The sequence below is a fragment of the Topomyia yanbarensis genome, chromosome 1 (genome assembly GCF_030247195.1).
Source record: "Topomyia yanbarensis strain Yona2022 chromosome 1, ASM3024719v1, whole genome shotgun sequence".
NCBI lineage: Eukaryota > Metazoa > Arthropoda > Insecta > Diptera > Culicidae > Topomyia > Topomyia yanbarensis.
In genome coordinates, this window is record NC_080670.1 from 66,428,669 (window position 1) to 66,444,236 (window position 15,568).

Here is a 15,568-nt window from a genome sequence, read left to right on the forward strand (position 1 = left end):
TTCTTCCCCTTGTTTGAGAAAATTTAACCATTCTAAATGTAATGGCTTTCGCGCACTCAGTAAATATGTAAACGGATTGTTTTTCGCTTTATAGATTAGTTAGTTAACCTGTGTGTCTGGAAGTTAACAAGAACACACTATAATTACCGCTTTATGCCGTCATCAGGGGCACTTTTTTTTGAAAAGTCATCTGTTTGCCGTTTCAAAAATAGAAATCGCTCAAACTTTCAAGATTTTTTTCCGAGGGCCGAGTCTTATATAGCAATCGACTCACCTCGACGATTTGGGACAGTCTGTGTGTGTATGTAACGGACCAACTCTCATTCTTTTTCTCAGCAATGGCTGAACCGATCTTATCCAAACCAATTTTAAATGAAAGACCTATCAGCCAGACACAACGCTATTAATTTGTTTTTGATTCTGATGTTTAGTTTCCAAGATATTAATGCTTGAATGTGTGAAAATGGCTTTTCACAGTTTTTTTTTTAAATTATCTGCCGAAATTGACAACATAGATTAACACTTTATATATTTTTAGACAGCTTATACAGCTTGTTCGAACAAGCTATAGATTGTTGAAATCGGACTGTTATCAAAAGAGATATTTAACATTAAATACGGAGGACGGATTCTTGCCGTTTCCCAATATCTAGAAATAATACCAATAACATGAAATTGACTATTGCCGCCAAAACCGCTAAGTTGAGACCAATAGTGTCTTCGGAGAAGTTATTGGATATAATATGCTCTTTCTTTTGACATTATGCTTTCACTGATTAATCGCCCTATAAGTGAGATATTTTCATAAATTTACTTGGAAGTGATTATATTGAGATGATGTCTTCTGCAAATTTACAGATCTTTCTTTTGCAAACAACTTTGCTGAAGATACCAACCATCTATCTTGTATGGTTTAAAAGTTTTAGCATGTTATTTATCGTTCTATATAGTAATGGTCCGTTTAAACTTACCAGCCGAATTTTATTTCCTTTCCACCACAATTCCTCAATAATCAACAGTTTTAACCACCATTTGTTTCGTGTCTGACCCAGGCAACACTTGTAACATGTAATGGACGCGGTTTGTTGCATAACCATTAACTTTTGCTGGTGCGCTTTTTTGGATGCTAAATCAGTTGAATAATGGTTGGTGTACATTTCTTTTCAACTAATTATGTTGTAGAAACTGTTAGTCAACAAACGGTGTTACTCGGGGAGTTAATGCACTCCTTTTGGTTGCCAATAAGCTATTGTAACTCTCTATGAATGTCCATGAATTCGACTTATATAATTTACAACGACAATAATTGAATCTTAAATATGTTGTATTTGGAAAAGGACAGCTTTCGGTGGAGCTTTGATTTGAAACAAAAGAACAATTTTTTAGATGATTATTTTTATTTATATCATTTAATATATTTAAACTATAAGTATTATTATTATTATTATTATTATTATTATTATTGTTATTATTATTATTATTATTATTATTATTATTATTATTATTATTATTATTATTATTATTATTATTATTATTATTATTATTATTATTATTATTATTATTATTATTATTATTATTATTATTATTATTATTATTATTATTATTATTATTATTATTATTATTATTATTATTATTATTATTATTATTATTATTATTATTTGCTCTTTATATTAGTATTAATAGCTTTAGATTATTTTTTTCTTAATTTCTGCGTTGACGGTGTCAACCTGCGTGCTGATGTTCTGTTTCAGCTGGAGACATACTGCAAACAAAAAAGATTTATTATTTTAATGCTTTAGAACAAGATTTATATCTTACCAAATGCAGGAATATTTTGCTTGTCGATATAAGATAGTGCATCATCAGCCACACGGATGAGTGTAGCGCACATCCGCTTCACTTTCTGGACCTTGAACATCTGAAAGCATTATTATTATACAAAAGGGTCTGTTACGAAATAAAGAACAATATAATCTTACTGCAATTTTCTGGACGTTTTTATTAGTTTCATTAGTTCCTTGGCGATTTTTCTGACGTTTTGTGTACATTCTACTTCTTATTCTTTGGTTTTTTCTCCTCGTCCCTCTTTTCTTTGTCATCATCGTTGTACTTGCCATCGTCCTTGGTGCTTGGTCCTACATCCGCCTCTTGAATGTCCATTTCCTATTGCAAGCAACATATGAATTATGTACAAATTATTAACAACATCTTACCAAAATAATTTAGCCCAAGCTCACCTTTCTACCCAACACAATGTCCTGAAGATCCTGTAGTTTCTTCCACATATCCTTCTCGGTTAATTGTGCCATATTTCTGTAGAAAGAACATGAAACATTTCAATTGATTAGAAGATTGATAATTGATGAAAATATGTACTCACATGATGCATTGCAAGAAAAAATCTAAATTATTATAAATACTAATTTTATCGAACGCGTGGAGTCATCAATTTTGTGAAAATTTTCAAACAGAAATTTTCATACCATGACATTAATCGAATCTTCTCTATTGCTACCAGGTAACGTGAGAAGTTATTTATGGATGTACCGATACAACACTTTTAATTTGATGTATTCATTATATTGATCTTATATTGTTCTTATTTAAAAACAAGGTTGTATGAATACTTCTTAGGAGATTAAAGTCAAAATGATGATACGGTACACAAATTAGGCCTAAATCCGACTCAATAGCATACGTCGCGTCAGAACACCACTTAATATAAACATTATATGTTTTATTTTCGCATTATATTCATGTAGGGTACACGAACAATAGCAATGTGGCGGTCAAATAAATTCGAATTTATGTATTTCGCATTATATCCTCTAGAGTATTTTGCAAACTATACTTCGAATGAATGTTTGTGAATGACCTTTTTACATCTCGTGGTAGCAACACATTGTAATGAATACAATCAGTACCCGCATTTCGAAGGTGTAATACTATTGGTGCTGAATACACTGTATAAGGTTGAATCAAAGAAACATTGACTTCCTCATTTTGTTGGATAATAAATATCTTTCGCTCCAGTTTGAAACTCAGAGCAAAAAGTGTGTCCATATTACCCCAGCGATTTAGATCGCAACAAGTTCTTAGTAGTTCCGGCAAAGTCTCCGATTCTAATCTTGGACCTAATCCTTGAAAAAGTTCAAAATTCTCAAGTACGCTTTGAAAAGCTAGATCTTGAGAAAAGCTTTCGTTGCCGTGTATTGCATAAGAAATAGAATTAAATTGACAATTGCCATTTCCAGAGATTGGGATTTCATGAAAATCACATAAAATTTGTTCTGAATGAAGTTTGTCGCGTTTACTGTGGAATATTGTACGTGGCACATTTTTAAAATAATTACAAGTTAGATCAAGGGTTCGTTTGTATAACAACAGTTTTTGTTCAATGCATACAATAACGACAGAATTCATGCTGTTACTTTCCAGTATTTCTAAAAGATTTTGTTGTAGGTTTTGAAACAGAGAAGAATTGAACGATTGTATGTAATCAAGATCCGGACTAGCTGTTGTTTCATTCGAAAAAAATGACTCTTGAACTCTTCTAGTAGCACTTGATCTATTAGTTTGAGTATCACTGCATTGTATTGACAGACAAGCCATTTCGTTTGTAGCGTTTTGTAACTCATCACTAATAAATATCGAATCACGGCCTTGAGTATATTTATAATTGGGTTCTGAATATTCAATAAATAACACGTGAAATAAATTAAATCAATATGACTATGATAGTTATGTTTTCGGTAAAATTTGAAGACAATTTTCGTTGTTATGTTGTCGATAAGAATTCCATATTTGGAAAAACACATAAGTCCTTTGGAAATATTTGTTTTTTGATGAAACTGATGCGAAATGTCACATCGGTAAAACAATTCGTAGCCAGATATCATAATTTGATCACTTGGACTTGTACATGTTTCGGAAAATATCAATACATCGCATCTTGAACACCATTTATCTGCTAAGACATGCCCAAGATTTTTCCGTAAGAATTTGAATATATGCTATTACCAACCCTTGTGCTTTCATTAAATTATTAAATGAAAGACATAGCTCTCGTTCTAATCTTAATCTTTTCATTTCATTTAAGCTGATATTTATAGTATTATTAATTTTCATGTTACCAGGAAATGTTCCCCATATTGACAATCCGGACAGTTTCGTTACTCTGCTCAATGCTACATAAACTAATTGTCGAGTTAAGTTACCAGATTTGCGAAAATCTAGGCAAATATTTTCATACGTTTGCCCTTGGCTTTTGTGAATTGTAAGGGCTCACAAGGAACCAATGGGAATTGATCACGCATGGCTTGATAATCTATCTGAAAATAATTTGTGAGGTTGTAGACTCGCCTTGTGATTGGAGTCCAAGAGCTATTAATTGAATTATTTGTCGTAAAGTCGATGTACTGTTGGCGCACTTTTTTTACCAACGATATTCGACCTAAAGTCAAGAAACACAATTTTCGGTCTGCTTGTTCCAGCATCGCAATGTACGAATTTAAGCGTTCCTGTAGCACCATTGACCAATCAATCTGAAACGTCCAGGTTCGCAGTGATCATATACTTTATTCCTCGTTTTAGACGTAGCATATAAGGATAACCAGCACAATCCTTAGTCGGTTTTTCTTTCCAAAGTTTCAATTTTTTAGCTCTATGTTGTTGGTTTTGATTTCCTATAATAATATCTACAGCGACACATGGTATTGCTGTTTCTATGGACTGCTATATCTTGATATTGTTGAATTTTTCAACATCTGAGTTTGTATAGTACAATCGAATGGCACAATCAGGTACCTGAGATTCATCAACTTCCCTTGTTTTGATAACACATATATCTTCTTCGGTCATCACACCACGGGCAAAGTTGTTCAATGCATTAACAAAGTTTAGGTTATCTTTTTGACGCATTACGTCAGTCAGTTCGTAAAGGGAGAATTCAAACTATACTTCGGTGGTTGAAAAATTATAGCATCTTTAACAGGTGACAGTTGCAAAAAATCACCAACTACAGTCAATGATAAATCACCGAAACTTTCATGAGAGCCCATAATTTGTCTCAATCTTGTATCGATTCTAGAAAAAATTGCACTACCTACCATTGATATTTCATCAATAATAATCAACTTACAGTATAGTAATTGTTGCCTTAGATTATTTGCTACATCCACTGGTAAATCTGGCATATTAGCACTTTCTGTCAAAGGTAACGCAAATGCTGAATGTAACGTATTTCCTCTGATTAAAAACGCTGCCTTCCCCGAAAATGCACATAGTAATACCTTCAGGGAATCCAGGTTTTGATCTTTAGTTATTGTAATCGAATATTCCAAATGATAGGTTATGAGATGAAAAATAGTAGAAATTACCATACTTTTTCCAACGCCAGCTGATCCAGAGAGGAATATTCTTAGTGGTAATTGTCCGACCTTAAAGCATTTATAAACATGTATAACTGTTTAGATTAACCGTACAAATTTAGCGATGTTACTAAAGGGAGCTGATAACGGTGTAGGTTTTACTTTGTAACCCCACTCGTATACGTTAGCCGTGTAGCATTGGCATTTTGCTTCCTATGCATTTCGTCACCTATACATAGATAGTAACAGCTGTAATAGGGAAAAATAAATTCAGTTGATTCCGACCGTCGAACTGTGAACACTACCTGCAAAATAAAAGAAAAGTGGTTAATAAAATTAGTACTTACCGTGTAGTTTTTCGTGGTTCCTGCCCTTCTTCAAAGTGCTGCTTGCTGTTCCATCTGCTGCGGTGTTCAGCTGCTGCGTTGCTGCGTTGCTGTCCAAATCGGTGAGCTAAAAAACCACAACGTAGGACACTTAGCGCGATCATAATTGGTGCCGTGACCAGGATCGCCATTAGCAAACGATCGATTCCGCCATCGCCGATTCGTTTGAACAGCAACTTTGTCTCGCCGGACATTCTTGAAGTCGCCGTTGTAGACGCCGTCTATTTTCCCGCTTGGATATCTGAGAGTCGCCATCGCTATCTTCAAGCACCTGTTGGAATATATTTATACAAGGCCTGATACCTTCAGGCAGAAGGCTTCATCAAATTCTTGGAATTCTTTCGACGGTCGACGACGAGGGCAGTTTTTCGGATCCGGTAGTTTGCGAAGCAGTGCACATACTGGCTCTACGATCCACTCGAGGGATACTTACGTGACCGCCCATCTCTATGGCCCCTGCGCAGTGTATTGAATAGACTCGAGGATCACCTACGGTACTCGGCCATCTAGCGCCATTTTCTTCTATACGACTTGCAGCCATTGTAGCGTGTATCTGCGAACAATATAGCTTCCTGATTCGGATCAAGTTTTTGGAATTCTTGATCGAGTTCCAGCCTGTTCCTGTTTGGATATAAAATTCAAGGCATTGATTGCTTTGGAGAAGATCGACGCATTTTCGAACCACAACCGTTCTTTCGATCGCTTATTGCTGGTCAAGATGGCTGACAACCAGCGAATTAATCAGCTGACTGCAAGGAGAGCTACGATGATTGGCGCTCTGGGTCGGGCTGAGGCATTTCTGGTGGACTACAACGCTCAGCGGGACGAACCTCAGGTACTATTGAGGCTTGAGCATTTAAACAGCATTTTGGCTGCTCTGGAGGAAATTCAAACCGAGCTGGAAACTGAAGCGACAGATCAAGAAGGTAGGGCACAACATGATGCAGTCCGTGCTGATTTCGAACCCCGGCTTTTTACAATAAAGGTTTCATTAATTACTAAACTGCCTGCACTTCCTGGTAACGCTAGTAACCCCCGACCCCCGCATGCTACTTCCGCTCTCTCTGGCATTAAACTGCCTACTATTTCGCTTCCTGAGTTCGATGGCGACTATATGCAATGGCTGACCTTTCATGATACGTTCTTGGCTTTAATCCACAACAACGCTGATGTTCCACCTATTCAGAAGTTCCATTACTTGAAAGCAGCTGTCAAGGGGGAGGCTGCTCAATTGATCGAATCCATCGCAATTTGCTCCGCTAATTATATTCTTGCTTGGGAAGCTCTCGTGGGACGGTATTCCAACGAATATCTACTGAAGAAGCGACACCTTCAGGCACTCTTCGACATCCCACGCATGAAGAAGGAGACTGCAGCAACGCTTCACGGATTGGTAGATGAGTTCGAGAGACACACGAAGATTCTTCACCAGTTGGGAGAACCGACGGATGCCTAGAGCACCATCCTTGAGCATTTATTGTGCACGCGACTACACGATGACTCTCTGAAGGCCTGGGAGGACCACGCATCCACAACGCAGAACCCGAATTTTGCTTGCTTGATCGATTTTCTCCAGCGTAGAACCCGCGTGTTGGAATCGATCTACGTTAATCACCATCAATCTACAAGTGCGACTAATGACGGTGCGTCCACCAGTCAGTTCCGGAGGCATTCCCAGTTTCGTTTGTCGTCCTGCGCATCCACCGCTAGCCCGTCGTTCAAGTGCCCCACGTGCAGCCAATCGCATTCTCTGGCAAGGTGTGGCAAGTTTAATAGTATGTCTGTGAATGATCGGCAGCAATTTGTAAATCTGAAGCGATTGTGCCACAATTGCCTGAGAGGAGATCACATGGTACGTCAATGTCCCTGTGATATGAATTGCAGAAAATGTAACCAGCGCCACCATACTCTTCTGCATACGGGCCCAACCGCCGGCCCAAAGAAGTTCAGCAACGACGCGACTTCTCGTTCAATTAATTCCATCGAGCCTGCTGTCAAGGCTACTTCGTCGTCTACTAACGTAATCTCCGAGCAAACCATTGTTGCTGCTGCTGAAGATGTTTCGATTGTTAGTGCTTCCCTTTAGCAACCTCGTGAAAATGTTTTCTTATTGACCGTCATCGTCAACGTCGTCGATGCTTATGGGCAGCATCACCCTGCACGCGCTTTACTGGACAGCGCATCGCAGCCAAATCTGATCACCAACCGCATGGCTCGTATTCTCCGCTTAAAGAAGCATCCCGTCAATGTTACTGTCCAAGGGGCCGGACAAGTGTCGAAAGTCATTAGCGAATCTGTCTACGCCCAAGTCAGCTCAAGGAAGGAACCTTTCTCTTGTGGTGTTAGCTTCCTCGTAATGGATAAAGTGACGGCCAATCTTCCATCGCATAATGTCTCCATAGCCGAATGGAGAATTCCAAAGGAACTCTTTCTCGCGGATCCAACATTCCACAAGAGCCAGCCGATCGATATGGTGCTCGGAGCTAAGCATTTTTACTCCTTCTTCCCGAATGCCGCACGCATATAATTGCATGGCAATCTCCCACTCCTAGTTGACAGCGTTTTTGGGTGGATCGTTGCGGGTTCGGCTGATTCAATTCTTCCAACACAGAGAGTATCTTCCAGTCCCAGCAGTATCGTAACTGTATCGATGGTTTCCTTGGAAGAAAGTCTGGAGCGTTTTTGGAAAATGGAAGAACTGACAACCAAAGACAACTACTCCATCGAAGAGAGGCGTTGTGAAACCCTCTACCAAGCGACGGTCGCCAGAAACCCCGATGGACGATACATGGTTCGCCTTCCTCGAAAACCTGACTTTGACGATATGCTGGGCGAGTCTAAGGTAGGCGCATTGCGACGATTCGAAGATTTGGAGCGACGCTTGGAACGAAACTCCGACCTAAAACTAGAGTACCACCGTTTCATGCAAGAATACCTCGACCTTGGCCATATGCAGCTGACCAAAACAACTGGCGCCGAAAGCTCCAAATCTTTTTACTTACCGCACCATCCTGTCATCAAAGAAGCGAGTTCCACGACGAAAGTTCGTGTTGTGTTCGATGGTTCGGCAAAAACATCTACCGGTTTCTCCCTCAACGATGCCCTCTGTGTTGGTCCAGTAGTTCAAGACGAGCTACTTACCACAATGCTACGGTTTCGCACGTACCCAATTGCTTTAGTCGGTGACATAGCGAAAATGTATCGACAAGTCCTCATGCACCCAGATGATGTTCCACTGCAGCGAATTTTCTGGCGATTTTCCCCCGACCAACCAGTGCAAACCTTCGACTTACTTACCGTTACTTACGGGTTAGCTCCGTCATCATTTTTGGCAACTCGTACACTGCTACAGCTAGCTGACGATGAAGGTCAGTCCTATCCCCTCGACAGCAGGGCTCTCCGGAAAGGCTTTTACGTCGACGATTTCATCAGCGGGGAGCAATCGATCGAAAAAGCCATCCGCCTACGCAAAGAAATCAGCGAATTACTTGAGAAGGGAGGATTTGTTCTTCGCAAGTGGACTTCCAATCGACTCGAAGTCCTACACGGATTAAACGCTGACCAAATCGGCACTCAATCCCCTCTGGAGTTCACCCCCCATGAAACGGTGAAACCTCTGGGAATAATTTGGGAACCAGAAGGAGATTTTCTTCGATTCGATTCGCAAGTGCAACACGACGGCAAACCGCCCACCAAACGATCAATTTTATCGTCTATTGCCAAGCTATTTGACCCCATCGGCCTGATTGCGCCCGTTGTTGTGCGGGCCAAAATCATTATGCAGCAGTTGTGGCTACTACCAATTGAGTGGGATGATCCAGTTCCCAAAAATATTCGTGTTAACTGGGAAAAGTATCACAACGAATTGCCGAAAATTACCGCGCACAGAGTAAGTCGCTACGCATTTCTACCTTGTTCCACCATGCAATTGCATACCTTCGCCGACGCGTCCGAACTAGCCTACGGCGCGTGCACCTACGCCCGTTGCCAAGACGAACAAGGAAACATAAAAATCGAACTTCTTACCGCCAAGTCCCGTGTTGCTCCGCTAAAACGACTGACTATCGCACGTCTGGAACTCTGCGCTGCAGTTTTGGCCGCTCATCTCCACGATCGAGTCAAACGAGCTCTCGATATTGACGTTTCTGCTTCCATTTTCTGGTCGGATTCTGCTATCGTTCTCCAATGGCTCCAATCATCTCCAAACACATGGCAAACCTTTGTGGGAAATAGAGTTTCGGAAGTGCAGCACTTCACTCGTGGCTGTCAGTGGAAGCACGTTGCTGGTATCGAGAATCCCGCCGATTTGGTGTCCCGGGGTATGTCGGTCGACGAGTTCCTGGCTAGCACGTTATGGAAGGAAGGACCGCATTGGCTTCTTCTACCGGATCGAGAATGGACCAGCTCTAACCCGCCAAGTGTGGCCGAGGAAATGCTAGAAGTTCGACACATCGTAGCTACCGTACAGTCAGTTCCATCAGTCAATGCATTGTTTCTCCGTTGGTCGTCATACACCCGCCTACTACACGTTACAGGCTACTGCCTTCGCTTTCTGTTGAACGCCCACGCCAAGGCCAGAACTCAGCCTCCCCCCAACGCAGAACCTGTTGCGAAATCACTGTCTGTGGAAATACTTACCAAAGCCAAACTTACCCTGATTCGCCTTGCTCAACAAGATGAATTTAGTCCTGAAATAAAAGAGTTGGAAAGGGGGAAACCTATATCAAAACGCTCACATGTACGCCAAATGAGTCCGTTTCTAGACCAGGAGAAAGTGATGAGGGTCGGAGGCCGTCTTAAACTAGCACAGTTACCCTACCAAATGAAACATCCCGGCCTACTACCCAGCTTTCATCCCCTATCACGTTTAATTGCCATGAACTATCATGAAAAAATGCTTCACGCCGGTGGGCGACTGCTATTATCAGCCATGCGCGAAGAGTTTTGGCCACTGCACGGTCGTCGCCTAGCACGTAGCACTGTGCGTAAATGCTTCCGCTGCGCTCGCCTTAATCCAGTGCCTGCTCATCAACACATCGGGCAGCTACCCGTTCACCGAATTATTCCCAGCCGTCCATTCAGTATCGTTGGATTCGATTACGCTGGCCCGCTGTACCTTAAGCCGATCCACAAACGCGCAGCATCTCCAAGGCGTACATCTGTTTGTTCGTCTGTTTCGCCACCAAAGCCGTCCACATTGAGCTCGTCAGCGATCTGTCCACTCAGGCTTTCCTATGTGCGCTTCGTCGTTTTATCGCCAGACGTGGTCGCCCAGCACACATCCACTCAGACAATGGCAAAAACTTTGAAGGAGCTAAAAATGAATTACCGGAATTATTTGCCATGCTTCAAAACTCGGAAGTAAACGAACAGATCACATCCACCTGTGCTGACGAAGGAATCACTTGGCACTTAGTTCCGCCAAAAGCGCCCCATTTCGGCGGGCTATGGGAAGCTGCCGTTAAAGTAGCTAAAAAGCATCTCCACCGCCAGCTCGGTCCGTCTCGACTGTCATTTGAGGATGTCAGCACTGTGCTCACTCAGATCGAAGCACTGATGAACTCCCGGCCGCTGCTTCCTATGTCGGACGATCCCGATGAATTAGCTGCACTAACACCTGCGCATTTTCTGATCGGAACCAGTATGCTAGCCTTGCCCGACCCAGACCATCGGAACATCCCTGTCAACCCACTGGATCACTACCAGAAGCTGCAACTGCACGTCCAAAAATTTTGGTGTCATTGGCGCACCGAATACCTCCAGGAGCTTCAGAAAGACACCGTGATGTACCAACGAAACGATAGTTTGCTTCCCGGTCGAATGGTTATTGTCGTCGATGAAATGCAGCAGCCAATACGTTGGCCGCTCGCCCGAATCCTGACCACTTCACCCGGCCCGGATGGAATGACACGTGTTGTAACGCTGCGTACTGCTCGGGGAATTATCACCCGCCCAATCACCAAAATTTGCCTGCTGTCTGATCCTGCTACTACTGCAAACGACGAAGAAGATGATCCGCTGGCCACCAACCAACATCCGGCCCAACGATCCGAGGTTCCTGAAAATGAAAATTGAAAAAAAGAAATTGAATTTTGTATACTCACCTAGTTGATAAGTTGAAATTTTTTCTTGTGAATTTTGTTTATTTTGAAATGACATTTCAAGGGGATGGCAATGTTTAGATTAACCGTACAAATTTAGCGATGTTACTAAAGGGAGCTGATAACGGTGTAGGTTTTACTTTGTAACCCCACTCATATACGTTAGCCGTGTAGCATTGGCATTTTGCTTCCTATGCATTTCGTCACCTATACATAGATAGTAACAGCTGTAATAGGGAAAAATAAATTCAGTTGATTACGACCGTCGAACTGTGAACACTACCTGCAAAATAAAAGAAAAGTGGTTAATAAAATTAGTACTTACCGTGTAGTTTTTCGTGGTTCCTGCCCTTCTTCAAAGTGCTGCTTGCTGTTCCATCTGCTGCGGTGTTCAGCTGCTGCTTGCTGCGTTGCTGTCCAAATCGGTGAGCTAAAAAACCACAACGTAGGACACTTAGCGCGATCAATAACAATTTACAATTGCCTTGGATTCAATGATTTGAGAGTATCAAATAGCTTTGGTACATCTATTTTTAACGGAGTGGGGTAAACAAACGGGCCGTTCAATGCCACCTTGAATTAAAATGTCGATATTTTGATCTCGATCAGTTTGATCAAAATCAGTTATTTCAGCTTCATCAAGATCTTGCCGGTTATTAGTAGATTCTTCCACTGCCTTGTCCAAAGAATCACCCGGTATTGCAATAAGCTGTGAACGATTTTTGTTAATTGTGTGAATATTATTTTCATACACACTTTTCCAATTAACTGATTCAATCTCTTTTTCTTAATTTTTCCATGGTAAAAATAATAATAATTGATCTCGAAAATAGTTATCTGGATCCTCATCAATTCTGTATCTAACATAACGTATAATTCGTGCTTTTTTACGGCGATGTACATCTTCCGTTGGTTTTTGATATACGCCATTATCACTCGCATCAGCTTCAGAGTTAAAATTGTTCTGCTTCCTAATAAGCTGCATATTCCGCTAGGTACATATCCGATAAAGCTCTACGTTCTGAATAGTGAGTAATAATGTGCTTTCCAACTATATCTTCGGAATCGGGATGCAGAGCTTCGAGTTCTTTAACTGATTTCAAAAATACTACCCTTTCTTCCTTCTGATTTGTGTTTATGAAAATACATGACCTACTTGTATCTGAAAGACTTTTTTTTGTATTTCGTTTATTTGACACGGCTCATTGTGGTAACTTTACGGAGCCGTAGGGCTATTAAATTATTACAATATGTAAAAATAAAATTAATAAACAAATATTATGAAGTATCCTTCGGGTCTCGTCCACGCAACTTTCTATTGCGTGGGGAGATCTTCTTTCGTGGTAAGGTACCATTTGTCTGCTCGCCTAGTGCATCTTGTGGGTCGATCATTTTTTTTGTTTCTGTCGATGTCATCATCGTCTATGGTGTCTACATGTTCACGATCAGATGTTCCTCAAATTGGTAACAGCTGCCACAAAATTGGTAACCGTTTGTGGTTCTGGTGATGGTATTGAAGTCTATGTTTCAGATTGGTTTTCCGAAGATGTGCGGTGAATTGGCTGTGATGCATTCTCCTCAGCATCTTCCGCACAAGGTGTTCCATAATGTGCCGTCTGGTTGCAGTATTTGCACGTAGGTGTCTGCCCTTCGTGGGTGCATAGCGTGTTTAATGTTAGTTCCATTAAAATTGAATTGTATGGTCAAGTGGGAGGGAATAGGTCTTTCCACTCGCATCCTAACCACAAGAACACCGTACCCGGGAAGAAGTTTCTCGAAGTATCAGGTGTAACGGATTCCACTTCTCCGAATTGCGACATGTATTTTGTAATTGATTCACGGGGAGTACACGGTGATAAATCATTCGTCTCACATCTATAAAATTATTTTCTATGTACACTGGGATCTTCATTTCAACACTGCCACTTTTAATCACGTGTTTCAGGTTGTTCTGTAAAGCGAACTTCATTGCTTGTTCTAATGTGGTGAATAATATCAATACTGCACTACGCAGATGATGATATTGAAGATAGGTGACGTCCTTAAGCCTAAGCTTCATGTTCACCTTCAGAAAATGTTTCAGCTCACGCAGACTCGGTCGCGTAGAACAAAATTTCAAGTCAACAACCGCTGTGTTGGGTCGAAGCAGCGCTTTTTCATCAAATTCACTCATGATGGCAGGAGTACATACAATGGTTCTTTTGTTCTAGACGCACTAACTGTCGTTCACTTTGCTCGTTTGTTACTCTTGTTTAGAGGGACTTTGGCAGATGTAAAAGTAGATCGAACGGTTTCCTTTGTTCTTAAGACAATGCACACACTGTGTTGTGGTTCGTTTTGCGCTGGCTCAGACAGCGGCAGAATTTCGTGACCGGTGTCTTTGGTGGTTGTAAATCGACTGATGTATCTGAAAGACTTGTCCCTAAGCAATGATATACTGCTTCGGGAGCTGAGAACATTGGCATTTAGAAACTTATTGGCGATGCATCGAAAGCGTTCAAGTAAATTGCGGTCACCTTTATTCAGTTTTGTTTGGAGATCTTTTAATCCTTTTGACAAACCAGCCTCTGTTTTCGCTATATAATCTACTAAGTACTTAGCAACCGCGTATTCATCAATAACATACTGGACATCTACGTTTGATTCCATTAAGTTTAGTAATGTAATGTTATATGTATTGATATCAACTTCGCAGCTTCTGCTTTTATAAAACAAGGACACCTTCGAAATTGAGCATCTTAATGCAGTAATATAATCTTCGTCCGACATCCCTAATTCATTTAAAATATCATTGAATTCTTTATTCACTCGTTCCTTGTTTTTGTAAAAGACTTCCATTAGATTTTTGATTTTTGCCAAATTTTGTTTAACTTCAGTTGTTTTCCTGACGTGTGTTAAAGGATCGAGAATCATTGTTCTTCGCATTAAAATTTTTGGAAAATTGAATCTACAAGATTGCATATTTTTTCTACCTTTGCTACACGTGTCGGTGTGCCTGTGGCGCAAATATTTGCAGAATGGATTATTTTCATCATACTCGCAGGTTATAAAGTTATCTACAAACTCAATTACTTTCGCAAAACTAGTTGTATTTTCTGGGTCCAATTTTGGAGCTCCATTGATAAACAGAAGAATGTGATCATGAGGAGAACCTCTTTGTTAGAACTCCCTTCGTAGATAATGATCTGTTACTTGAAATGGTTGAAAAATCCCCATTTTATGATTAATTACTCTCATAGGTTGTTTTATTTTATTATCGTAATATCTTGCAGTGAACACTGGATATTCTTTAATAAGCTTATACTTTTGTTCAGCTGGTAGGTTCAAAGCTGAAGTCAATTATATATTTTCACCCGTTGTTTTCAACACTAAACCTTGTATTAACTCAGGCCAACAGGGTTCAACAGCAGAAACGGTTAGAAAAACTGTTGGCTTTCCTATCTGCCTAATAATTGCCATCAATTTCTTTTTTTTGCGATGACCAGTAACTTGGTGAGCATCGAATGTGATTTATGAAGGTCAAGCCATCATTGTGCTGTCTTAAATCGGCAGAGAAATCTGGATTAAGAGCTTCCACGGCTGTAATACCCTTTGATATTACTTTCTTTTCATCGCTGCCGTTATAAGCATATTTGTCCCATGTTCTATGGGTTTCCCTATATACATGGGACAGTTATGCGTAGAACGGCAGATCGATGTTTGTATAGAATTA

The 15,568-nt window shown here is 40.5% G+C and overlaps 1 protein-coding gene and 1 long non-coding RNA gene across 2 annotated transcripts; one reads left to right on the plus strand and one right to left on the minus strand.

Annotated features, from left to right (window-relative positions):
* Positions 1-1,660: 1,660 nt before the first annotated feature.
* On the minus strand, positions 1,661-2,308 carry LOC131677844 (uncharacterized). The gene is made up of 4 exons (XR_009303438.1): positions 2,238-2,308; positions 1,980-2,163; positions 1,819-1,918; positions 1,661-1,762 (listed from the first exon to the last, which is right to left on the minus strand). It is a non-coding gene; the product is annotated as an uncharacterized LOC131677844 (long non-coding RNA).
* Positions 2,309-7,532: 5,224 nt separating this feature from the next.
* LOC131695976 (uncharacterized) lies at positions 7,533-10,555 on the plus strand. The gene is made up of 3 exons (XM_058984509.1): positions 7,533-7,823; positions 8,367-10,456; positions 10,519-10,555. The coding sequence occupies exons 1-3, from the start codon at positions 7,533-7,535 to the stop codon at positions 10,553-10,555; spliced, it is 2,418 nt and encodes an 805-aa protein (XP_058840492.1).
* The last annotated feature ends 5,013 nt before the right edge of the window (positions 10,556-15,568 follow it).

Coding starts and splice junctions, on each gene's coding strand:
- LOC131695976 (XM_058984509.1), top strand. CDS start 7,533: ATGTCTGTGAATGATCGGCAGCAATTTGTAAATCTGAAGCGATTGTGC. Junction 7,824..8,366: donor CTGCTGAAGATGTTTCGATT/GTTAGTGCTTCC, acceptor CTTCCAACACAG/AGAGTATCTTCCAGTCCCAG. Junction 10,457..10,518: donor TTTAGTCCTGAAATAAAAGA/GTTGGAAAGGGG, acceptor GTCCGTTTCTAG/ACCAGGAGAAAGTGATGAGG.